The sequence below is a fragment of the Uranotaenia lowii genome, chromosome 3 (assembly GCF_029784155.1).
Source record: "Uranotaenia lowii strain MFRU-FL chromosome 3, ASM2978415v1, whole genome shotgun sequence".
NCBI classification, from domain to species: domain Eukaryota; kingdom Metazoa; phylum Arthropoda; class Insecta; order Diptera; family Culicidae; genus Uranotaenia; species Uranotaenia lowii.
The window spans coordinates 207,891,895-207,918,265 of NC_073693.1; the positions used below are offsets into that span (position 1 = coordinate 207,891,895).

The following is a 26,371-nucleotide window of genomic DNA, read 5'->3' on the forward strand; positions in this document are numbered from 1 at the left end:
ACTTATGAATTTGCTAGTGAAATTAATCCGAATGCAATGAAATTGATTAATTAATGGGGTGGTCATTTTATTTATCACAAGAATGATCTGAAAAAAAACTTAAAGAAGGTTAGTAAAAAATACTATGTGTAGATAATTCGTCATAAAAATAGACAAAATATTTTGTCATTCAAGTCATTGTCGCTAAAATACTTCCCGTGAGAAAGTTGTAGTAAATTCTGCATCGGCAAGAAATTTATATCCTGCGAACTTCTCGTCCCTCGACAGAAAAATCGTTTAGTCATAGCGGTTTACAAATCGTGTTTTAATTTTTAATTCCAATTGCAAAAATGGCCAAAACAAATGCCTACCGAAATTGTCAGCAACTTTTGCTGACACTGATTGAATGCTAAAGCTGCATTCACTGATCGAATACAAAGAGCGAAACTCGCTATCGTAGCAGTCGAGCGAAACAAGTTTGTTCTGGTTCACGAATGAGCTTTTAACTGACTGACAGATATATCGACAAAGCTCGACGAAAGCATGAGAATGACTGAGCCGATCAGAAGCTTTTGAATTTGTTGACGTTTCGGCTCCATTCATGTCAGCTTGAGCTTTCTACACTGATAGAAATTCAAAGTCATTCTCATTCCGTGCTTTCAAAAAATTGCAGCACTGGTCACAGCACACGTCGGGATCGTTGTCTAGGTCCTCGCGGGTGATATGCGCTCTATGGAATCTCCGGTCCTTTCAGTTTTGTTGGCACCCACTGTGGTGGAAAAATTATGTGACTGAAAATCAGTCCAGTCTTAAGAGATACACATCGAACTTACCTCACGGCAAATTGAAGAAGTTTGTATCATTATACGGGCTTGAACCACTCTTACAAACAATTTCTATTTGAGTTTTTAAACTTCACATCACTCGCCGCAGCATTTTCTAAGAAAATGCAAAAGGTCACAAAAACCAACGAGCCGAACAGTTATTTTGCGACCTTTGTTTTGCACGCCAATCCAGTGCAATGCAAAAAGTCGCAAAACCAAATTGCACTCGAAAATATGAAAGTCATCATACGTCCTAAATTCAAACCATTTTCTAGAATTTATTCATTGATCAAATGCAAACAAGTTTTTTTCTAAGATAAATTACATGTCTACCAATCGTTTGCAGCCACTAACTCATGTTTGTTTATATTGGTTCATACGACGTAATCAAAACTAACTCTAGAATTTAGCTAATAAATTATCTGAAAATATTTGCACATGAAGTTCAAGTGTCTTGAAAAAATGCTGATGGCGTTCAGTTCGGTCGAATCCCGACCAAATTATACTCTCTTTCTGAATAATGATTAGAGCATAGGTGGCCAAACAGTGCCCGAGACCCACATTTGGCGCGCGAACGATAATTTTTGGCCCGCGAAGCTTTGATTATAGCTTCAATGTATACAAAGGAGAATTATTTGGATATCCACTTATCAATCAGAACAAGGTCATATTACCTGTGAACTCCAAATTAGATTTCCAAATTTGTACTCTGTTGTGGTATGAGCCTACTTGGTTGAATGATTCAACTGAATCAAAGCAATCGAATGATTCCTTTTAATTCAACCACGGTGAATGAAAAGTTCATATACCAGTATTTCGATAGCAACTTACTACCTTCTTCAGTGTATCAATCAATCGAAAACGTTCACTGAAGAAGGTAGTAAGTTGCTATCGAAATACTGGTATATGAACTTTTCATTCACCGTGGTTGAATTAAAAGGAATCTTTCGACTGCTTTGATTCAGTCCAAATTTGTAGAAATTATCAACGGTGCGTGAACTCGCATCGGAAAGAATCATTCGGCTGATTTCTTCCGAGTTTAACTTGTTGTGTGCAGATTGATTTTATCATCGTTCCAATCATTACGTGATTGCACATAAAACGAAAAGAACAGTTCAGCATTGATGCTTTCCATGCCTCGCAGGAATAAAATCACACCAACGAAACAACAGAACGAAGCTTGCACGAATGCACACGAGCGATCGTTGCCCGACGGCCCGAGTGAACATTGCCTCGCACCCTTCTCTCGCTCGTTTCCCGTTCCCTTGTATTGTATCTATCTATCACTTTTAGCCACACCCCCATGCGTTGTCCGATTGGTGTGTTCGGCTACCGAACTTTAAACAATTTGAATTTTGAATTCGCTGAACTGTACGTTCGCTTCACTGATGTTTCCTCCGATTGCTGTTTACTTCTGCCGAGTTTACCCGAAGTTTACTTTCTGATGCTTTCCGAGTTGATCTATTGATAGCATCATTGCAGTTTGAGTTTAACGAAATAAAATCGTTCGAATTTCAACTTTAATCATTATTTTCTTCGGTAACCAATAACGATTTTTACACATTTTGTGAAACCTATAATAAGAATTTTCACTTACCAGACTAGAAATAAATTTATTTTGTCATTAGGGAATGAACTAAGCGAGATTCTTTTAGTATTTTATTTTTGTGTTGAATTCGAGAACCGCGGCAAAACTTGCCGAATGTAAATTGTTTGTAGCTTTAGTATCATATATGAAAAAAATCAAAGTGAACAGTTCAACAATTTTGATGTGAAAAAAAGAACAATTTTTTGTTGTGCACTGCCATTTGTACACTTGATTTTTTAATGTTGTGCACGAAATTTGAAATTGTCTGCGAAAAGGTATTAAATATACATAAGTCTGACAGGAAGACTTCCGAATCAATATTTTCTTGATATAAATACATATGAGGCCCTCAGAGCCAAAGGGTTATAAGTGACAAAATGGTCTATTTTGAGTTAATGATGCCAAACGATTTTTTATATTTTAAACTATATTTGGTGATTTTTTCAGATTTTTTGAATTTTATTTAAATACTTTTACGTTCGAAAGCAAAATACAAACTTTCGAAAAATATATGGAAAATGGCCAAACACAACAACTTTAAAGCGTGTTTTCTCGAAATAAACTTTTATGCACTTATAGATACCCCTTTGGCTTCAAGGGCCTCATATGGTACTGGATAATCGACTAAAAACACAATATTAAGAAATTACATCTTAAAAACCGGTTATGTAATTGCAAATTGCTTTTAAGTATTGAAAATAATTGTGATTAAATAGCTATTTCCGCTCAAGTAAGGTCCATTTCCTGGAAATTTCCAGATAACTCACCGAATGTGTGAATGATATTTCAAAACACTGTTCTGAAAGATGTTCCTAGGAATTTGTGATTTGTGAAAATGGCGCCTCATACTAATTGTGTGCCAAAAAAGTTTCGTAGACATAATAGGTGTTTGATGAGTGAATCTCGATAATTCTTGCCTGAGGATATTCGCAGTAAGCCTAAAGGCCACGTAAAAAACATTTTAAACTTTTGGAAATCTTGATTCCCAATAAAAAATAAATTAAAAAGTGCCTGGCCATTCGTACACATGTACACGGCGATTGAAACAAGCAACATATTCGTGCGCGACCATTGATACATTACATATTGGTACGGGAAAAAATAAACGATTTTACTGAATCAAAGCAATCGAAACATTCCCTTCAATTCAACCACGGTAATAGTTCAGATACCGGTATTTCAAAAGCAACTTAATATCTTCTTCAGTGAAAGTTTGCAATTGATCATTGAGCCATTTCTATAAAAAAGAATCATGAAAGGTTTTTTGAAAGCCTAAAATACGATGTTAAATTTGCAAATAAGGTGTTGTGAAAATAAATGTCCGGTTTGTTTTGAGTTGAATGATTTCTGGGTTTGACAAAAATTTTCAGGAAATGGTCCAGAGTTTTGGTCGACAATTTTTGAATCAAATATCCTGATTATGCCGGGTTTTGTTTATGAAATAGCTGGGATTTAGCTACTTTCAAAACATGTGTTCGAACACTAAAAAAGGTGAAAGAGGTGCAAATCATCTGAATCAATCATGAATTTGTTATTTCGTATTTACAGCCTAGTGAGTATCTGAAACTGGAAAACAACGCATCAAAGGCTATCAAAAACCGGACAGACATCTTGCCCTCGGGTACCCCAGGAACAGAAACAGTAGATGTTGCCGGTCGGTTGGTCTGGATGGCGTCGTAGGAACAATAACAAGAGAAACGGGGTCCCGAGGTGGTTTTTAATTTGAACTTTGTTATTTTCTTCATCCCCTTCAGCCATCCAGCCCGGCTTCATTCAGCCAAACCAAGCCACAGTTCGCTTAACCAACTTCTGAGAGCTACGCCACCGGGACAAACCCAGATATGGAGCCAGAAGGAAGGTGGTGATTTTATGGTATAATCTGATTTTCCGCCCCGAGAATCAGCTTTTCCCAGAGTATGGAGCGTGGAGGAGCATCGTTACCCATCTCTTTTTTCCTACTACTTATTTCTCTTTCGGGGTAACCCTCTAGGTTTTATGTGGGTCTGGGTGTGGGTGAGTATGTAATGTTCAAATGGATTGACTTTGGTTGCAATAGAAAATGAAATATTGTAATTAGTTTTAATACTCTTGGCACAATTAGTCAATGCCAGATTAGGAATAATGGAGTTGGGTGTTTTTGCGGATAACCTCACCCGATCGAGTGTGGCAGCAAGGATTAGGGAAATTTTCGATGATAGCAAATATTCGGTAATTGATGGCATACCAGCATGGAATGAAATGCTCATGATATGATAATGTTATGGGTAATAATTTAAGAGCTTATTGAATGATAATTATTATGTCCTTTAGAAATTTATTTTATTTTCCATTCTATCGCAGAGCATTGTTCATTAAGTTTACGAACAAACAAAACAATTTTTACTTATAATGTATTGCAGTGCAATAAAAAATCCACAGGATTCAAAAGGTAGAAAAGAACCCATCAAACAAGTGTTAACAGTACAAATTAAAATCTTTATAAAGTATGGGTTAGGGGAAATTCAACTCAAGCACAAATGAAAATCTTTGTGAAGTTAGTTTTAGGGGAAATTCACCCATCGAATACTTATTATGCATATCAAAAAATTAGTAGCCATGTGAGAGTTCTTACGATAGCCAACAAAATAAGCACAAAAAACTGAACCCTCATTAATCACTTTGATTATTAAAAATCCTCATTGCAAATTTTCTGCATAAAAAATCAAAAAATTCAAATTCCATATTTTTCCGAGGTGCAAAAAGCTCTAGAGCTTATTTTCATTAAATTTATTGAATTCAAATAAGCAATTTTTTATTAAGTTTATGTTTAAAAATCTTTAAAAATATGTCAAAATCATTTTTAAAAAATTGGAAACTTTCTTTCACAAAAGTTTAAAACATTTAAAAAAAAATGAATGAAAGTTTTCATTTATTATCAACTTTTTCTGAGCCTGCAAGTTATTTTGACTTCTGCGAAAAAAGTTGAACAAGTTGAACTTTTCCCCGTTATGTTAAATAAAGGAATTTCGACGAGTTATTGATAAGATTCAACCAAAATCGAATCTTCGATATTTTTAAAAGTAAAAATTAAATCATATTGCAGCCTTTTTTTATCTTTATTCAGTAATGTCAGCTATCCTACTAAACCGTAGAATTTTTTTCAGATTATTAATTATCATTATGATCAGAATATTTTCCCCTAGTTAAATATAATCTAATAAACAATTTTAGAATCAATATTTTTTTCTTTCGTATAGATATGTTAGTTTATCAGTTATCAATGATTGATTTAACTCAATACTGATTCATTTTTAAACTTACAAAATCTGTATCAGCAAAACTAGAGGCGGTTGACAAAATCTGCGTAAAGAATTGAGTTCAAGAAATTTAAGGAAAATTAAAAATGTACCGAATTAACATTGGCATCAAAATATTGTTTACTTTACTTATTAATTGAATTTATGGATACATTTTTAAAATGGCAAGGAGTTTTCATTTAAAAAAAATTCTTTTAAAAATCTTATCTTTTTAATTTTAATATTTTGTTTGTATTTTCAAATAAACTCACACAATTTGTAGAACAGTTTTTTTGAAATTTTCAAATAAATTGATCGCATTTCTTAGTTGACTATTTAGTTTTTTTTTGCGATATTTAATATTATATTCGTCTTTGTTTTTTAATTCTATATTTTGTTTTCTGAAAACGAAATCTTCTTTAAATTTTAATTTTAAAAAACATTGTTTCTACCTTTGGTTCTTGTCAGGATCCAATATTTTAATTGGCATATTATTTATTTTGATAGATTTGTGTCTCACGACATAACTTGATGTGATTAATTCGAACAATTCATTGTGAATGATTCATAGATACGCGAATGGACGAGAATAGGATACAATTACCTATGATACAGATTTTTTCTGGCATCGCTGATCCTGATTTTAATTTTCAAGCAGGTATTGGTCAGACACAGATTTTTCCCAGATTTTTGCTCAAATTGCCCAGATTTTTCAGACTTTCAAAATTGAGTGATGAAATCTATATTCATACATCTGCTATGTTCCTTAAATGCCAGATTAAAGAGTGTATTCGGAAAAAATGAAACACATCGTTTTATGAATAACTTCTTTTGAATGCATGGCACAGTGGTCCAAAATGCGAAAAACGTGATCGTTGCTTATAACTTTTTTAGGTCACATTTTAGCATATCGGTGTCTTCGGAGAAGTTTGTCAGTAAAATCAGCTCTTTAATAAAAAACTATTATTTTTCTGATTAATCCCCCTACAAGTGAGATAAAATTTTCTAACTTCTCTGTTATAGGTTTTAGCTCTTTGATGTCTTCGACAAACTTGTTAAAAATCAAATTTTCTACAACTTTGTCTCAAATGTCAAGTTTCTAAAATAATTATTATCCGAGATTTCGGCCAAATAAGAAACTTAACCTCTAAAAATCAGTTTTTTTACAATAACTTTTTTCAGTAAATTTTAAGTTTAATAAAAAGTTCCACAAAGTTGTTTGTCTTACAAAAATACACCACTTTGTTGAACATTTCAAGTTTGTAAAATGTGATACTACAGAGCTATGTTAAAAAGATTATCGAAAATAGGGCTTATTTTACAAACAATTTTACAAGCCTTATTTTACAAACACCGAGCAACATCGGGCAGCCCGCCTTGGGTGCAAAATTAAGTCGAAGATTTCGTCTACAAGATGCAGGTACAATCAGCGGTATCCACTTGTATCCAAGCGAGATACATCAATTTTACTTTTCCATGTTTGCATTAAAAACAACGATTTCTATGAAAGCACATACAGCGAATTCTACTAGGTTTTGTGTTTTCTTCTAGCTTTTCCCTGCGCGATGTCAGATGCAAAGGTTTGGAAGCGCATTTGTATTATTAGTACAGGTTATTGTATGTTCAATTAAAATAGATATCCTCTACAACCTGGAGATGCTAATAACACAAATGCGCTTCCAAACCTTTGCTTCTGACATCGCGCAGGGAAAAGCTAGACACAATACACTCCGCACTTTTCGGACATTCCGAAATAGCTGTGATTAGTCGTGATAATAGGAAGGATCTTATAAGGGTGGACCAGATCCGGATTACTCGATTGGACCAATCATATCCGGATTACTCGATTGGATCCAGGGGTGGAAAACAGAAGAAAAAAAATCAAAAAAAAAAGCGCTCAAATGTCAAATTAATCTGATTAAACCACCGACCAGTGAACAGGTATCAAATTTTATTTCATTAGAATAACCATTCTTAAAACTTTTTTTAAGTCGTTGAGAGAGTTTTGCATTGGATAAGTTTATAAGTTTCACTAAACTGAGCATGCCTCATCTATGAAACAACAGCTTTGTAGATTCTGTTTGGTTCCGTTAAGAATTTTTATCATGAACGATTACAAATCTTTTCAAAAAGTGTCATTTTTCTGTCAAAAAGTAAAAAATGCTGCAAAAATGCTGCAGCAAAATTTCTATTTGCCTGACTTAGGATTGGATCTTCTGGAGCAGCGATGGCAACAGACGGGGGCTCCTTCATCTCGGTGAAGATCGATGGACTGTAATGGAATGTAATGCCTCGCCATGTTACCATCCGATTCGATGACTTTCTGCTGCTTCTAGACAGCGCTTGGAAGAAAAAAGTGTTGAATAAGCATCGTTTATAGGTCCAACGTCTTCCAGCTTTGCTCACCAGCCCGGAGCTCAGCCGGAAGATTTTTTTTATCGATTCTATGAATTATATTTGCAAAAACTAAGGTTTTGTCTTAGCAATATCTTGATGATTGGCAAAACTCCGTGATTTACAAAAAATCAGAGCACCCAGCCAGCCAGCAGCCAGCTGTCAAATTTCGGCTGCGTTTCGCCCCCTCCTCCGCATCCAACCCTCGTCTACTTTTTGCCAAAGTGAGACCACCATATCTAGATTCATCATGGTCCTGACTACACGCTCACACACAACTGCTGAGCTGTCGTGCTGTGAGCGGGCGTCACTCGTCAGCACCGCTGCCACTTATACCGATTTTCCGGTATTTATACCGATTTTTGAGAAAAAATTTAACCAAGAATCGGAATATATCGATTACAGATTTTTGACATAACATACCGATTACATTCCGATTTTTACCCAGAATATATAAATTTTTAATCTGAACAAAACTCACGAAAATATTGAATTTCCTGTTCAATAAATAGATGTCGAATAAGTGATCATTAGTGTTAGCTTAGCGAGCACACTTGTAGGGCCAAGCTGTATGGTATCAAACTATTTTTAAAAATGTGTGACGGTCAAAAAAATTAAAATTTTCGCCTACGCTTGGCCAATTTCAGAGCCTCTGATCTTAAAACATTGGTAGGTAGGAAGCTAATAACTTCATGGTCAATAAGCATTCTCAGAATTTAAGAAAATATTTCATAAGGTATCATGAAAGTAAATACTTAAGGTTAAAATTTCTAGTTAAAATTGTTTTAATTAGAACATAAACAAAACCAATATTACCAGAAAGCTTCGGCAGTCTTTTGTGAACTTTCAGCAGATAATCTTTTGAATACTTGAAATTTACAAAAAACTTCTTTACCAAAAATATTAAAAAGTTTCTAAAATTCTGAAAATCTTTGAAATTTTGTATAAAGATTTCCTAAGAAACAGCAATTGTAAATATAATACAGTAGATATGCCTGATTAAAAAATTTTAGGAACTATTTAAAAAAAATTGAGTCAACAATACAGAAATTTTGATAATTTAAATCTACACATCATGCAAATGAGAAGGTTATTCGCTAAACAGGTTTCAGTACCAATTAAAAAGCATTTTTAAATCGTTTTAAAATATCGATTTTTTGGATTTCCATACCGATTTAAAAATTTTTTTGGGATTGAAAATACCGATAAAAATGTGGCTCGTCGTGCTAACGATACTCGGTGAGATAGGTCACGCGTGTCTCCTGTTTAGCTAATGGACGAGAAGCAAAATTGTAGGCAGATATTGCACCAATGCTCGCTCTTGAAAAGAAATATTGATAAAAAATGCTTTTACAAAAGCAGAAGCAACGATGAATTTTTGTAAGTAGAGTTAGACATAAGACCAGACATCACACACAAATTTATAATTCAAAACACGTTTGTAGAATCCCTGAAGATGATATCATATGAAATCGAAACGTCGGTTTAAAATAAACTTCGTTTGTTAAGAAAAAAATTTGACTGCTTTGCCGAAAATTATTCACATTAAAATCACCCAGTCGACATCTTCAAATCAATCGATACGATAAGTATTTTCAACTTTTAAATACTTTGTGGAAATCTTCCGGAACATGATGAATCCACAAATTTAAATTGTCTATTTACAGGGTCCAGCAATTGAAGTGCTACATCGAAATAACAAATAATTTAATCAAAACAAAAACTTTTTCTTTCAAATTTATACGATTAACATCAAAACAGATCATATTTCTAAAATCCATTGGCGCCTTTCGATTTTTTTTTGTCTCTGAGCTTAACCACTCGCTGCTGAAGCTCAAGGCACATATTCTAAAAAACCTGCAGGTGTTTTTTTCGGTATTTTATCCCAGGATTGAACTAGATGCCGCTTCAGAACCTCCAACCCGTCATGTTTTGTAGAGTAGACTTCGGGCTTCTGTATACCCTAGACCAGAGGTTTTCAGATCATTTGCTCGGCGGAGCACTTTTTAGAACCAAAATTTTTGGCGGAGCACCTACATTTTTGAAAGAATGAAACACCCAAGTTTTAAAAAATTGATAGTATTTATCGTTGAAATAAGATTTGCCTTGTCATCGTAGTCAATAAAATCAGTAATGAATGGCTACTCTTTGAATAGACTTGTTTTTACTAACAAAATCTGTGTCATCCAAAAATTAATGATTTCAATAGAACAAATACGATTTCTTGGATTTTTCAAGCTGTAACAAGTTTGGTTAAATTTATGTAAGTTGTAGCCTGACGTCTGGTTCCGCGCTTAGTCGGAATCGGTATTTTGTCTTCGTTGCGATATATGTGGAAAATCCAGACTCACATAGACACATGTCAACACCTGCGATGCTTGACAAAAATATAATAAATATATTTCTGAAAGTAAAACCAGAAAATTTGAGCGAATGCTCGTTTGTTTTTTCGTTTCCTTTCACCCGTCTTCGTGTGCAAAATAGCTTTGAGATATTACCACCCACTGCGCCCGTCTGCCAAGCAACAATTTGTTCTAACTGTTCAAAATTCAGAAACTACCTCACTGTTTTATTTATCATATTTTTGTCAAGCATTGCACTGCCAATGCAGTTACATCACTAGAACCGGTATGAAATTTTCTTTCTTTTGCATATAATTTTTTTGCCTAAACCTTACGATAACATACTCAAAATCCAGTGCAAAGCTGAATTTAGGTGTAGGAATTGTATCAAAAATCCGAATTGATGAAATTTTTGAAAAACAGCTACCTTTGAAAATTCGTTATAAATTATGTATTTCGTATTTTAAAAAATCTAAAGATGCCAAAATGTGACAAATTACGTCAACTTTCCAATTCATTTTTTGAAAGTTTTCTACTGTTACAGGAACAGCTTTGGCGGTTGATTGATTGAAAAGTACGGATTTTACACAACTTTTTTACATTTTTTGTGGCCATGATCTTAAAAAAAAATTTGATAAAAATTTCCGTATGTGCAACATATAGCTTCTAACTTCAGCTTTCTCATGCACTAAGTGAAATTTTTTTCGAGCACTGATGAACAGATTTATAGCAATTTTCCTGAAGCATGTTTTTTCATAAAAAAATTTTTGAACTTAACATAACTTTTAAATAATTGATTGTAGCTGAAAATTGTCTGAGAAATATATATGAGTCACGTTATAGGCTTTTCAAAACTATAAATTTTTATGAAATCGGTTAAGAAACAAGAAAGCTTTAGCGAAAACAGTGTAAACCGTCATTTGACCGCTCGCGGTATGAATAGGTATACCACATGCGTTATTCGAAAAACACAAAACTTAGAAAAAATTTAAAAACGCAAAAATACTTGCATTTTGAAAATAAAAATAGTCATGTCGTTAAATTTGCGAAAAATAAATTATATAAGGTGTAATCATCATTCAAAGTTCAAAAACCGTCATTTGACCGCCTCCGGTACGTTAAGTGTTAAAAAAAAATTCGAATACTTTTGAAGCATGCGTTTATCCTGCTGCCCGTATTTCATTAGTGTTGCATAACCTAAAACATCCATAGACACGATTTTATGGAGCTCCTGTATTTTTTACTTATTTTTTCGTCTTTTTGGAACAAAACGTGAAATTTCAATTAGCCTTTTCTATAAAAATATAAGATTTGCTTCTATAGAACTATCTCGATACTCTATACTGCCAGATTATTCTAAACAGCTCAGCTCTGAAAAATGAATGTTCATTTTGTAAACAAAAAGTTCCAATAATTTAGAATAAATTCTAAACTAAAAATCCATAGTTTTCTTTGTTAACTTTAAAAAAAATAGTGTATAAATTTTAAAAAAATTCAAAAACAGCACTGCGACTTTTATACATGTTTCACAAAATTAATATCAATGAAAATGTAGAGTTGGGCTAATAAATAATTTGCAATAAACGAACAAACAATTTTGAACTATGATTAGGAAAACTAGTTTTTTCTTTTGAGCAACTGATTAAAATAAACATGACGCATTAAAAGGATTTTACAAAAAAAAAGAAGATAAATTTTCCAAATTCAACATTGAAAATATCACGAATGCGGAAGTATGCGGAAGTTTTTTCTTCTGTACATGGTTCATGAAGTTATGAATTTTCACATGATGTATAATTTGTTGCTGGGACTTGCTGGGAACATAAACAAAAACACTTATTTAACAAAAACAAGTTTTAAAAACTACAAACAAATTAAAGACTTTTTGAAAGCTCCATACACAATACCCGAATTACTTTTTTGCAACCACTAATCCTAAAATATAACATTTTAACAATCATTTAAATTCTCTTTTTTAAAACTTGTTGTTAAGTCACTTCTTAAACCAGTAAAAACATGTTGAACTGTGACGTGATTCTTATACGGTTTGTTGTAAAATTCCAGGTGATAAAAATATTAAAGTTCCGACAGCCGCTATTGCTCGTAAAAAAACTAAATATTGAAAAAATCACTGGTAAATGATGTGAAATGTATTCAAGAATCAAATAAACATAAAAATCATAGTAATAGTTCACTTTTAAATTTTGACTTTTGGCCAGGTTTTTGGGTGAAATACTCCTATGTGCGACTTCTTGAATACAAGGTTTGATTAAGTTTTCAGCAATAGTATGCGCTTCTCAAGCTTTTCCAATCGGTAGCTCGCCAAGTACGGCGCAAGAACAGCCTTTTCATTAAGTGTTTTGCAATTGCACACTCAGTCCTTCAACACAACGTTGTTCGATCAAAGCAGTGAAATTTGCCAATTCACCTTTCTTTGCCAACATCCCTGCAGGGATTCAGCCGCCAGTAACAGCAAAGTAGAATAAATTTATTCGTTCGTACTATATGCCTTGTAATTTTTTTCTCATGTTTCGATAAACAAAATATCATAGTTTTTCAAAGGTAGTTTATAATTTTCGTTACGTTCGTCGCGGAGCACTTTCAAAAGCTTCGCGGAGCACCAAGTGCTCCGCGGAGCACGATCTGAAAACCCCTGCCCTAGACCATAGGGTTCAGGTCTGGCGAATTCCCCGACCACTCCGTACTCGAAATTAACCCTCGAAAAAAACTCGCACACAAAAATTAGGACCTATTTCTTTCGTAAGCCAATGCGAAGTTCTGCTGAAAATTCATCAATCAAAACCAAAATTGGAACGTGTCCACAGATCGAGGACATGCCGTAGAACTATTTTCGATACGTAAATTGATTGATCTACACCTCTTCAGGGTGTTCGGTTGATCTTCACCAGGAAAATATTGGCGATTCCGATCCAGACCTTTAATAAGACAGATCTCGGTCGTCTTGTGGCCTTTAATACGTTTGCATAGATTCGTGATCTTTCTGGCAACCAAAATCTGTAGTTCTGCTTTTCTCACGAACCGCTGTATTTTTATGCGCTTACCCCGTAAGCTGTGCCTTCGCCCTTTCTACCCGCTCTTGCTTCTGTTCAAACGAGAGGTCTTGAAATCTTTGGATCTTGTAAGGCTGGGCCTAGAGATCATCTTCCAAGATCCGAAGGCGATTTGGATCCGGTGTATTAAAATCTAACGCCAATTTAGTGATACTACGCCAAGAAATTTTCTTAGGGTGCATCTTGATGATCTTCACCATGCTAGGTGTCGCCACTGTAGCTTGACGATCCCCACCATACTATACTTGGGTACTTCTGATCTCCAGGTATCTTCCAAGTGCGAGCCAAAATAAAAAAAAAATACATACACTAATTGGACAACTCACGAAATATGTCTTTCTACCGTTTCACAGCCTGGAACTAGGCAATCAAAGCACTACGTTAAGGTTTGAGGACTATTTTTACAAAAAAAAAACACTTGATTACAAAATTTAAAAAAATATCCTCTGACATCTTAAACATAATGTTAACAAGATGACAAGGTGTAATCTAACTCAGTTTAGTATACTACAAAATAATCACTCCTAAAGTGTTGTAGCAGTTCAATTGCCGGACCCTGGAAGATCGGAATTCCCGTTCAGTTTTCCTAAGCTTGGCGTTCGTGTGAAAAAGAGGACCCGCTTCGAATTACTTAATTTTCTGATTTCTTTTCTGTTCATGCAACAAAATACACATTTTGACTCAACATCACTTTAAAAAAAATTTAAATGGTTGCAAAATATATTTTCGAAGCTTTACTACATTTTTCATAGCCAGCATTAGAGCAAAATCCAGAGAACAACACATCAATTGAAAAACATGTCCGGTCCCGAAAAAAGCTTGCGGCGATCTTCTTAACTACCCAACATAAAAACAGCTTTAAAACTCTAGACCCAATTAAATATGTGAAAAATGAGTGCAAATGATATAAAAATTAAAAAAGTGAGTTTGTTTTATTTTTATTTTTTGCGCCTCGAAAATTCTTCATTGATGACTTAAAAGCTCATGACCTGTTGATTTTTTCTAATTTTTTCTTCGGGCCAAATTGTTAAGAAGTATAAGGAGCCACTCTAGGATCCACACGAAGTTCAAATCAACCACCAGAGTGCAACCCTTGATCTTAAATATGGTAAAAAGTCTATAGTTATTGGGGATAACTGAATGCAGACTCCTTCAATAATGCAAAAAAAAACTATTTCCGGCAGGCAAAAAGTGTTGCCTGACTAGTAGACACCAAGTAAATAACTAATTATAATCAGTTCCAAAAATCGCAATCTGTGCATCCGGTTTTTACGCAATATGACAGATGTGTTCTTATGGACAAAAAAATTTATGTTAAAACCGGATTCATCGGAGAGATCAAATTATTCGATATGCCAACTCATGAAAAGGTTCAAACCAGATTCCAATTGCTTTTTCCAGGTAAGTTTGTGTAAAATATCATGATTTTGCAAAGGTTTTGCTTCTGTAGTAAAAAAAATCAATACATGACTGAAAAAAGTGTGCAAAGATAAAAAAGAGATTTTATGAAAAAGTTAAAGTTTTTCTTGAAATCATTGATAAATTTTTTTTATATATTTTTACATTAAATGTCATATCAACACCTTCATTTCCTCCATAAAAATTTTTTTCGATCAAATGAATAGTTTTTAAAATACACACGTTCGTAACTGTCCGGATTCTAAATGATCATTGCCTTAGACGGATAGACCTTAGGAAGAAAGTTACTAAGGTGTTGAAAAGAGAGAGGAACCTTTTTTTGATGGAAGCTTGACCACATACTGTTTTTTTGTCCTTCTTTTTTGACCGTCTTCCTATGGTCTATCCGTCTTTTATTTCAAATCTACTATACTCACCGATATAATTCATGAAAATTATTTTATTTTTGAAGATGATGTTTTTTTTTAAATAAGTTTCAACTCATATTTTATAATAATATTGTTGAAAATAAAATAGTACAATTCCAAAACATCATCCCAGAGAGAATTAGTTTCCGATCACTGATCTCGAAAAAGTTGCACAGTGTTTCGAAACAATCGTGAAACAATTAAAATCATAAAATTAGAAAAAATTATTAACAGAAAAACTTCTTGCACTTCATAACATTGCGCATCTCTTGAGTTTGTATACATATTATTGAAAACTATAATCAAAAGTCTTCTTTTTATTGTTTGAAAATATATTTTTTACAAAACGTCATAATGCAGCAGAATTTAAAACATCATACACACTAATTAAGAGTCCAAAAAAGTCTCGCCGAAACTTACATTAAAGAATATTGAAAAAAAAATTAGAGACACATGTTTATTACATTTTCTAGATTTGAGAATTTGAAAAAATAGGGGCGAAAAAATTGCCTATATGAAAAATTGACGTACATTATTTAGAGTCTTCTCAATATAAAAGTTTGTTCCTACCACCTTAAGCTATCACTTGAAGTTTGAGCTCCCAAAATCCCAGGCATAATACTGCTTTGGGCCACCCTACCTTTAGTTTGTATAATTGCTCAATTTTAATTAAATTTTTATTTAATTATAGTTGGATTCATTACTTAGTTATTCAATTTTTACACATGTTCACTCTCTGGAGCCACTATTTCTTTTAAATGACCGTTTTTTTTTTCAAATTGAAACGATGAACATAAATTTATCGTTTGAAAATGCAATTTAAAAGAAACAAAATAAAAGAATTTAGAAAAAAAAATCATTTGAATCACAAATTAAAATCAACTTCCAATTATGAATAACAAATTAATTCCTCAACTGAAGGAATTCAGAGCTTGAATTTAAGTTTTTGAAATGAAGTATGGAGAATCAAATTTTAGACCCATAAATCGTGAAACAATTAGAATTATAAAATTATAAAAATTATTAAAAAAAATAACTTCTACCTCATTTGACTGTGAAAGAGCTGAAAACACTTTTCCATTATGAAACCATCTTGCAGCTTTAAAAAGCCTCCTTATCGATCTGTCACTGGCAGCTTTAAGAACACAAATTATGCTGACACCGAAATGCTCTTGGCAGAAGCTTTAAGCTGAAGGCTGATTTGTGTTGGATCAGAGACAATGGCGACGACACCGGAAGTTTCCGGCAGAATGGATGTAATGCATTTGACATGTTACCTACAACAGGACGTTGATAAGCACCTGAACGCTAGGTGCCAAGCATTGACTCAGTATTGAAACTATCCTAAGACTCTGCTTTATTCCTGAAATCGTGTGATGCATGTTTTTGTGTCAATAAAGATAAAATGAAAATTTTCAAGATTTTACTTTTAGTTTTTCAAAAAGTTCTACAATCCTTAAAAGAATTCGAGCCATTTATCAAACACTTGCACATCACGGAGGCACAAGATTAAAAAATGAGTATCCTGTCAACAAAGTTGTAATAGCATCTGCCTTCGCTGATTAGCTTGCAATGCTTCAACACAGAACGTACCGAATGTAACGAATTCATCCTACGAATACGGTGCAACTCCATTCGCGAGTAATTGAAAGAAAGTGTACTACTTACCACGGAACCAGCGAATTGAAACGTGAAACATCGCCGCCATTCAAGAGGAACAGGACCGGCGAGCAAAAAGTGCCAAATTTGCTCGAAATAATTTTGCGCACAAAGTCCGGAAAAATCCCAGCAAGAGCGCCCGTACGTGGATGGCAAGAATGCCACGTTCCAGCACGAACTAAAACAAACGTAATTACCTTTTTCCGCTCACGTTTTTCTCACTCCAGTCAGTTTTGAAAAAGGGGCTAGTGTTCTCTATACCGGAATTGCAAAAATGCTGCCCTCTGGAAATCACCGCCAAGTAAGGGCTAATACTTTCTTATACACGGGAATCGATGTAAAACCAGTTGCACAAAGCATTAGGCGACCGTTAAAGATTCGATGGAAAATGATTTTATCAATGTATGTGCAAAATGAAACATAGATCTTCCTTTTTTTTTATTAATATTTTATATATGGATATCGAAAAAATTTAAGCAATAAACTAAATGAATTTAAAAATAGAAATTCTGAATTGAAATACAAAATTTCAATTCAATAATTTTTATTTTCACAGAGCCTGTTATCAGGGCTACGCTGCATTTTATAGATTTGAATAACATTGAAAAAAGTAAAGAAGAACAAAAAATTAAAAAACTTTTATAAATTAACTCTTAATAAGACAACCAATAAGGAAACTTTTATCTGTTGAGTATAGGGTTGCCAGATTACTTGGTTTCATCCGGGTTTTTCCGAATATTTTATACAAAATTTGGGAAAAGTCTGGTCCGGCCTGGTTGCCCGGATTTAATAGAGAATAGCCTGGATGTTACCCGGTTTAATTTGATTTATTTGTCGAATCATACAAAAAAAAAACAAATTGTGTTGTAATTTTTTTAATTTATCCTTCCTAAATCAAATTTTTTGAGCAAGTCTTATATTATTATGGAAGGTTTTTTGGAAGCATAAAATTCGATTTAAAATTTGCTGATGAGTTTTGATTGAAGAAATTTTTTTAAATTTTTGTTGAGTATTTCCTGGGTTTTTTAACAAATTTGCCGGATATTGCCCGGGTTTTGAAATCAAATGCCCGGGATTCGTCAATTTTTAGATAAAATAGCCCTGGTTTTGTTTAGAGAAAACCTTTTTTTATCTGCATAAATTTGCGAACGATAAACGAATTCTTTTCAACCACAAAATATTTAAAAATAAAGTAAGATATTATGTTTCTGGTTCAAATCAGATTCATTTTCTTCTCTTATAAACTTGATTAGAATTTAAAATTTAAGTTGAAACTTTGTTTTTGAATAACTAAGCAGTTTTTATGAACTTATTCGTTCTTTAAAGCCTTCATTGGCTAATACGGTGCATGTTTATAATTTGCAATATAAAAACCAACTTCATACACTTACAGCTCAATATTTGCTTGAATATTAATTACAAGTTCTTTAACCAATAAAAATTCTGAATAATGTATTTCATAATTAGAATTTTGTGAATATTCTATATATAAAATCTATACGAAATACGAATAACGAAATCTTCAAATTGAATCCAATTTTTTTCTATCTGTTGTTTCTGCTGTTTTGTGTTTCCAAACTGCCTTGGATTAAATATAAAATTTAAATTATAAATCAAGGATAAAAATTATGATACTGCGATCTCATGTTTATCTTGATTTTAAAGCTTCATTTCGAGCTTAAGCTGAATCTGATTATTTACTTGAATTCCGGATTTGAACCCTGCTATTTGAATTTTAGTTTTTAATCTGAATTCTGAATCTGAAAACGATTTTAAAATCAAAGTTTCAGATTATAATTTCATTCAGCTATGAACTAACGTGCGAAATTTATTCCAAAACCCTCATCCATAAATCTCTTATTTGAATTCCGTTTTTAATATCAATGCTTCCTTCAATTATTCATTCGGAAATCAATTTGTTAATCTAAATAAAATTTGTGAATGATGAAAAAGTTTCAGATTTTTTTATTCTGGAACACAATTATGAAACGTTCTTAGGCTTCAGTCCAGCAAAAGAATTGATAGCTGAAATGTTGATATAGCTGTTATTTCATTTTTTTTTTTCAAATTTTTAAGGTTTCAAAGTCAAAACCAGAATTTGAATTTGGTTTTTTTCCTATGAAGATCTGAAATGGATTTCAAAAACAAAAACTCTGAATAAAGAATCTGATCACAGTTATCGATTTCTAATCTTTATAAGCAAATTTGGAACCGCAAAATCCGGGATTATTCTAACCTAAGCTTACCAGATATTTTTCAGCCAATATCCAGGCCGTACAATTTCGGATATCCACCAATATCAAAATTATTAAATAAAAATCATAAAATAGCACTTGTAAAAATATTTTTTATATTAAAACTATTTGAAATTATATTTAAGGTTTCCGAAAAATCGTTTACTTTTATTTTTGATAAAATTGGCTCAAAAAATTAATTCTATTTCATCAATTCAAATTTTTATTTGATTTAAATTTTAATTTGATTTTGCAAACATAGTTGTCTAATCTTTTTGAATTTCGATGTTCGCGACTAAATATCCATCAACAAGTGAGATCTTTTTTTGAAAAACTGTAGTAAAACAGTGGATCTGAAAAAAGATTTTAAGATTTTGGCTTGAATTCTGAGTCGAAATTATAACTCTTGAATCTTATTAGTCGTTCATCGAAATTTGATTAAGAAGTTAAAATTTGAGTTTAGAGAAGAATATTTCGCTTGCAATTTTTTGAACCTGGGTAGGGGATTCAACCCCCAAAACCTCCCCGCCCGCCATTCCTACGGCCATGTAATGTATTATGTGGTGACTCTATTTGATTAATTTTACAACTCGCTCGTTCTGGCAGAAATCAACTCTGAAATTTATTCGTGTACTCTATGGAGCCACTATTAGTGTTTACATCACTAAACATCATTTATAAGGGGAGAATAAGTACTTTGGGAAACCTTTTGATTTTTACAAGTGATACAAGTGATACCTTATTCTGCGTTTCTAACGTATTTTTACCATCGACTTTTCAATAATTCCTTCTCCAAAGAAATGGGTGCTTTAAAGCAAAATAAAACTCCACACCACCAGTTTGAAGAGGCTTGACAAAATACATAAATGCATTTCTTTTAAGAATTTAAATAAAACTAGTATATAATGCTCACGATGGTCATGAACCCATTTGAGAAAATACATATGATGTGTGAAAACGACGGTATTGACAGTAAGGTTGCCTACGATAAGCACTGTCTAATCCCGGGATTTTCCGACAGGAAATTTTCAAAAATCAAACAATTTCAATCCCGGGAAAGAAAAATCCCAGGAATTCCCCCGCACCTAATAGAAAGAGCTAAATTACAAAAAAAATAACATGAGCTAAATTTAAAAAAAAGATCAGATTCAGCATAGAAAATGATTGTTCTACCATGGTATAGGCTTTAAAGATTACACATTTTTTTCTAAAGTGATTAATAAGTTACATTTGTTAAAAAAAAAATTCGTTAGAAGACCTAGCATAAAAGTGAACATGACAATAGAACCAAACAATTCCAATAAGGAAACGCTTCGAGAAGAATAAGAATGTTTTACTCATTATACGAACTGAAATCAACAAAGAAATGGCCAAGTACCTACACTGATTTATTTAATTTGTTTGATTGATATTAAACCATTATTGTTTTAACCGTCTACCTTCTGCATGAATTATAAAAGAATAAAAAACCAGGTGGAAATAAATTTGTTTACCGAGAGCTAAGGAATTTAAGCAAACAAAGGATTTTTGTTTTCAATATTTTAAACTATTTAAATAAAGTTTAAAATTGTAACATTTTTTGAATATTTTTTCGGATTTATAATTACGAGGCATTTTAAAAGTTTACTATATTACCTAGTAGTAGTACTACCTACTACTTGCAAATTTTTAAAAAAAATGTAGCTGAAATAATACAAATGTGCATATGGCTGAGTAGATTTAAGGTCATTTTTGAACTTCTCAAACCCTGGAGTCTTAATAGCAAAAAAGAAAATTTCCTTTAGAGAATTTATAAATTGGGATAAAAACTGTGAGCAGGTTCCACAGAAGAAACAAAAATGATGTTGATTTTTCAGCACAAAATATTCATTTTTTCCATACAAACCTAAAAGTTAAAATTTTCTAAAAAGTCCTTAAAGAATCTACAAAAAATCACGGATAAGCTTTGAACCAAAACAAAGCTTTTAAGACCTCAGGCTTAAAGAAATTTAAAAAGAACCCCAAATCGACTCAGTCTAATGTAAATAGATAAGGTTTCGTATGCAATTGATGTCAATTTTTTTTTTAGCAGTCTACGATTCGGCCCATTTTTCCAAAAATTGTACAAACTAGTTCATTTGTTGCTGGAGTTATTCACAAAATTTAAAAAAAAAAAATAGAAAACTCAAGTAGGACTCAATTAGACTGAGCTATCTAAATTGTTGGATGGGATTTTTTTAGCTACCTTTATCAAAACTGTTTTACTTGGGAATTTGAATGACAACATGAATGGTACTGACGTAATTCATAAAAATAATAGAAATTGGTTGTTCTTTACTCCCTTTCTTTTTGATTTTTATTTAAATCATCACTAGATACCGTTAAGATTTTCCCGGATTTTGTTTAAAAAAATCGAAGTCAAAAGCCCAGATTTTGTCAGGCAAGGGCACCGGGAAAATTGTATCCCGTTGGACTCTCCCCCCTCTCAATCAAACTTTGTGGGTTACATATCACAGATTAAAAAAAAATCTTTCAGTTTTTACAAGTTTGATTAGTTTTAATTTCTTTCTAATCAATTTTTCAAATGACTCTTCAGATAATTTTATTTCTAAATGACTGAATTGTCTGACTTGCGATTATGTTTGGAATGACTCTTCAATGTAATTAGTCTTAAAAATAAAAAACAACCACAGGTTATTTGGGTCAAATTACACGAAAATAAATTTTAAGCTGATTGATTTTATTTAGATCTGATACTGACTTTATTAACCCTCCAAAGATGTTCGGGTTAATATGACCCGAAGCGCACATTCCAGACATATTAATCATCGTTCTAATATACCGAAGAGTTGAGATTTATTAGAGACCAAATATATTCAATCAAAATAATAATCAAATCCACAAACATAAGTTTTAATTTGAAAATTCAGTTAATTAGGGAAGTAGATACAGCAAAGGAAAGACAAAACTGGATGTCCTTGTTTTTGGAACTGTTTTCATTCGAAATCAACTACAAACAACCTGTTAAAATAAATTTACCAGATTTTGAAATATTGTGAAGCTAGAATAAATTACCAACCTAATGAACATAATATCTTAAAAATGGGTTAACATTTGCTGCGACGGGAACGACAACAAACTTCAAGTTAAATTTCACCGAAACAAATATTTTGCGAACAGCTTTGGAGGAATCAACTTTTTACCCCCAAAATAAATACAGATCTAAAATTTTGACTATTTTATATTTTAATTTGAAAAGTTATTAAACCAAAGAACTATTGATGATATTACCCTGTAGATCTTGCAAAGAAGAGGGAAGGGAGTTTTGTAGGACATCTTACTACTTCTTACAAAAGAACATGTGTTCATAATTACCACATAGGACAGAAACTATGGGATAAATATGAACACTGATCTGTGAATCACTGCGGATAAAATTTTGCAAAATTTCTTCTCAAATCAGACGAAGCATCTTGAACTGGATGTAAAATAGTTGATAACAACATTCCCTATGATCAGATATGCAAAACATTGAACATTGTCCAAAACGATTTTCGTTTCACGGAGTGATGATTTTTTAAAACATCTAAGAAAACATCGTTAGTAATAGCCAAGCAGTCTTTCAAATCCGAACATAGAAATTTATTATTTGTCCAACGTTTCGGTGCTTGTTGGCACCATCTTCAGGGAAACTGAGATAGTTTAATATAAATGTATGATTTTAGTTAGAATAAAGGTGTTATAAATGTTCTAAGTGTTGTTTGGTCCTACTTACAATAACGTATCTGTCCTTTGTTAATTTACTTAAGATAAGTCTATTGTCACATTGCTGGTCGGTCGGTAGTTGGCACATGCTGTAACGTCGAGTTATATGTAAATACGTTATAAAAGTTTGAATTTGAAAAAACATAGATTGGTGTCTTACGGAACGAGATTTTGGTCGTTTGTCTATGGCGGTCACAAGCTACTGTGATATGTTTGAGCTTTGATCGATGGAAGTTTGTTCATTTTGTTCTATGTGTTCATTTTGTAAGCTTTTAGATGGATGTTCGAAGTGTTTGTACAATTTGTCAAATATTGCAGCGTATGCAGTGTTGAGATTGTCAACATCTGTACGTTTGTTTACAGAATTTTTGGTCATGTAGATGTGGCACATTTCCAAAAATTCTAGATTTCTATGGCGTAGTGTGCTATCAATTATTTTGGTGTTTGAGAGTTCGAATCTATGTTTACTTTTTATACAGTGTTCTATGAGAGCGGATTTTTGCATGAGTTTGTCTAACATGGGGGCTGTGTTGGAGTATGTGTTAACTATCTTGTCTAACTGGTTCATTAGTGATCTGTGTCCTGATATTCTGTCGCTTAATCTCTGTCGGGTGAGGCCAATGTATTGGTGGTCGCAATCTTTGCACGGGATGGAGTAGATGAGCTTAGAGCGATCATCGTTTGGTACTGGATCTTTCATGTGTGTGTATATGTTGCCTATGGAATTCGTTTGTTTACTGGCGATTTTGATGGACGGATAGTCGGCTTGCAGCATTTTCCCTAATTTTTCCGTCAAATTAGGTACAAATGCCATGGAAAAATAACTGAGTTGGCTGTTTTCTGTTGGAGTATCGTGGGACGGACAGGATGGCGATGGATTTGTCGGTGCTGCTGCGAGGATAACCTGAGATTCGTGCTGGATTGGTGATGTGTTGTTGGATTGGCATGACGGAGTTTGTTCGAACGATCTGGTGGCGGCGACGGCTGATTGATGGAATGTTGGAATTTGGTTGATGTTATGCTGGTTCAGATGGGTGGTGCAGTGATGTTTTCCGGATGATGTGGGTGTGTTGAACTCAGTATGGCTATTCTGATGGCTTTTGGAAGTGGCGGATTCGATCGGCAGAAGTGGAGTTGATGAGTTTATGTTACGGAGCGTAGGCGAGGCAGTTTCGGTTGGTGATGGTAGTCTGGCGGTGGCTGATTGGATGTTGGGTGGCTGAGATCGGGCGGTGGGAGATATGGTGAACGGAGCTGTTGTTGATGGGCTTGTTGATGGCGTAATTTTGTTTCTGTATTGCAGGTTGATGATGCGGTTGATTAGCGTTTTGGGATAGTTGTTCATTTGCAGGATTTCGTGAATGATTTCTTTCGGGTTTTGGTTGGATGGATTTCGTGAGAGAGAGATGACTCTGTGAATGAAATTTCGGGCAACGTTGACTTTATGCTTGAGTTGGTGGCATGAATTGAAGTTGAGCATGCGTCCCGATGCTATGGATTTTTTGTACCATTCGGTGATGAGTTTCTGGTTGGGTTGTCTGATAACTGTCATGTCGAGATATGGTAAGCTGTTGTTTTCTTCTGTTTCCATGGTGAACTGTATTCTGGGTTCCTGTGCATTAAAAGCTTCCAGAATTTGTTGTTCAGAGTCTGATGGGATTGCTAGAAATAGATCGTCGACGTATTTCTTCAGGATTGGTATTGAAAAGGGTAGTTGGGCGAGTGCTCTATCAATTATTCCTTCGAGGCAAATATCGGCAAGAATGGGGCTAAGACTGCTGCCCATGGCTGTTCCAAATGTTTGTATGTAGGTTTGGTTTTTGTACTGGAAGTAACTCGAACTCATACAAAACTCAATCATCTCCAGGAACAGATCGAGATTTATTTCTGTAATGATCTCATCCCATCGATCTATTATTGTTTTGATGACCAAGTGTCTGGGCACATTAGTGAAGAGAGACACCACGTCAAGGGAGACAATGATGTATCCTTCTGGTAGAACCACCGTGTTTATCTCTTCGCAGAAAGCGAAAGAGCTGGAGATGTTGTACTTCCCTTTGCAGGAGAGTAGTATGTTAGCTAAAAACTTTGATATGCGGTGGGTCGGTGCTGTTACGTTTGGTATGACGGGCCTGAGAGGAAGATTTTGTTTGTGAGCTTTCGGCTGACCATAAATCCTGGGGCAAACTGAGTCGGAGGTGTACAGAAGTCTTTTAGTCCGTTTATCAATTAGATTTAGCTTGAAGAGGCGATTCACGAAATCATTTGATTTGTTTTTAAACCGGGTTGTGGGATCTTTTGTAAGCTTCTCATACGTGTTATGGTCTTTGACGAGCTCAGTCATCTTCTGCTCGTAATCTTTGGTGTACATTACAACGGTTCTGTTGCCTTTGTCTGAGCATAGAACGCATAGATTCGGGTGGGATTTTAGGAAAGCGGAACTTTTTTGTCTAGCGTGCTGATAGAACTTTGTTGTTGGATCTGAGCTATTGGTTTGATGGTGTTTAAAATTATGCATGAAGTTTTGTATGATGTTAGTTGCTTTGCATCTGTTTGAATCTTGCACTTTCTGATTTGGATTTGTTTGTAGGATGTGCTCCAAGTCTGCCATAAGGTGGAAGAAAGGGATCTGATTCAGATGAGTGGGTGGGAGAGAGAACTTTGGGCCCAGACTAAGTAGTGCCATCGTTTCGTCTGGTATTTTCTCTGGAGTTGCGTTCAAAATAGCCTTTTCATTTCGTTTAACATCGCAAACATTCGAATTTGTTCGGTGCATGATGCTATGTAGCTTTTTCGATGTTATTTTGTTTCGCTTTTCCATCTTGCTCTTGAGAGATTTCTCTTGCGTATCAAGAAACATTGTGATGGTTGGTTCGTCGGCAACTGGTTTAAGGTTGTCTCGTAACTTACGTAGCTTTATGTTGTACTCCCTTATGGTGTGATACGTTTGCTTTATTTCGATGTTGAGGATTGCCTTTTTAAAGTTGTTTATGGTCCTATTTGTTTTATGTAAGTAGGGACCGTTTTGTGCGACGAGCTCGTGAACGCATTTGAATGAGTGTGCAATGTGATTCGGGAAAATGCCTTTCCTTTTACATGTTATCAGAAATTCTTTCCGAGTAAGCATGTTTCCGAGCTTGTGCACAAGTTGAGCATAGTCCTTCATCAGTTTAACCGCGTCAGGACCAAAACTCTCGTGTATATGTGTGAAGAAACTACCAGTTATATGCGCCATATTGATATTTGATGAGAATTTTTCGACTGTACGTTGTTTATTGTTAGTAATAGCCAAGCAGTCTTTCAAATCCGAACATAGAAATTTATTATTTGTCCAACGTTTCGGTGCTTGTTGGCACCATCTTCAGGGAAACTGAGATAGTTTAATATAAATGTATGATTTTAGTTAGAATAAAGGTGTTATAAATGTTCTAAGTG

At 33.8% G+C, this 26,371-nt stretch overlaps 1 protein-coding gene across 1 annotated transcript; it reads right to left on the reverse strand.

The window, feature by feature from the left end:
* Window positions 1–22,975: 22,975 nt before the first annotated feature.
* On the reverse strand, window positions 22,976–26,171 carry LOC129753038 (uncharacterized). Its single transcript, XM_055748831.1, has 2 exons — window positions 23,405–26,171; window positions 22,976–23,025 (listed from the first exon to the last, which is right to left on the reverse strand). The coding sequence occupies exons 1-2, from the start codon at window positions 26,169–26,171 to the stop codon at window positions 22,976–22,978; spliced, it is 2,817 nt and encodes a 938-aa protein (XP_055604806.1).
* Window positions 26,172–26,371: the final 200 nt, after the last annotated feature.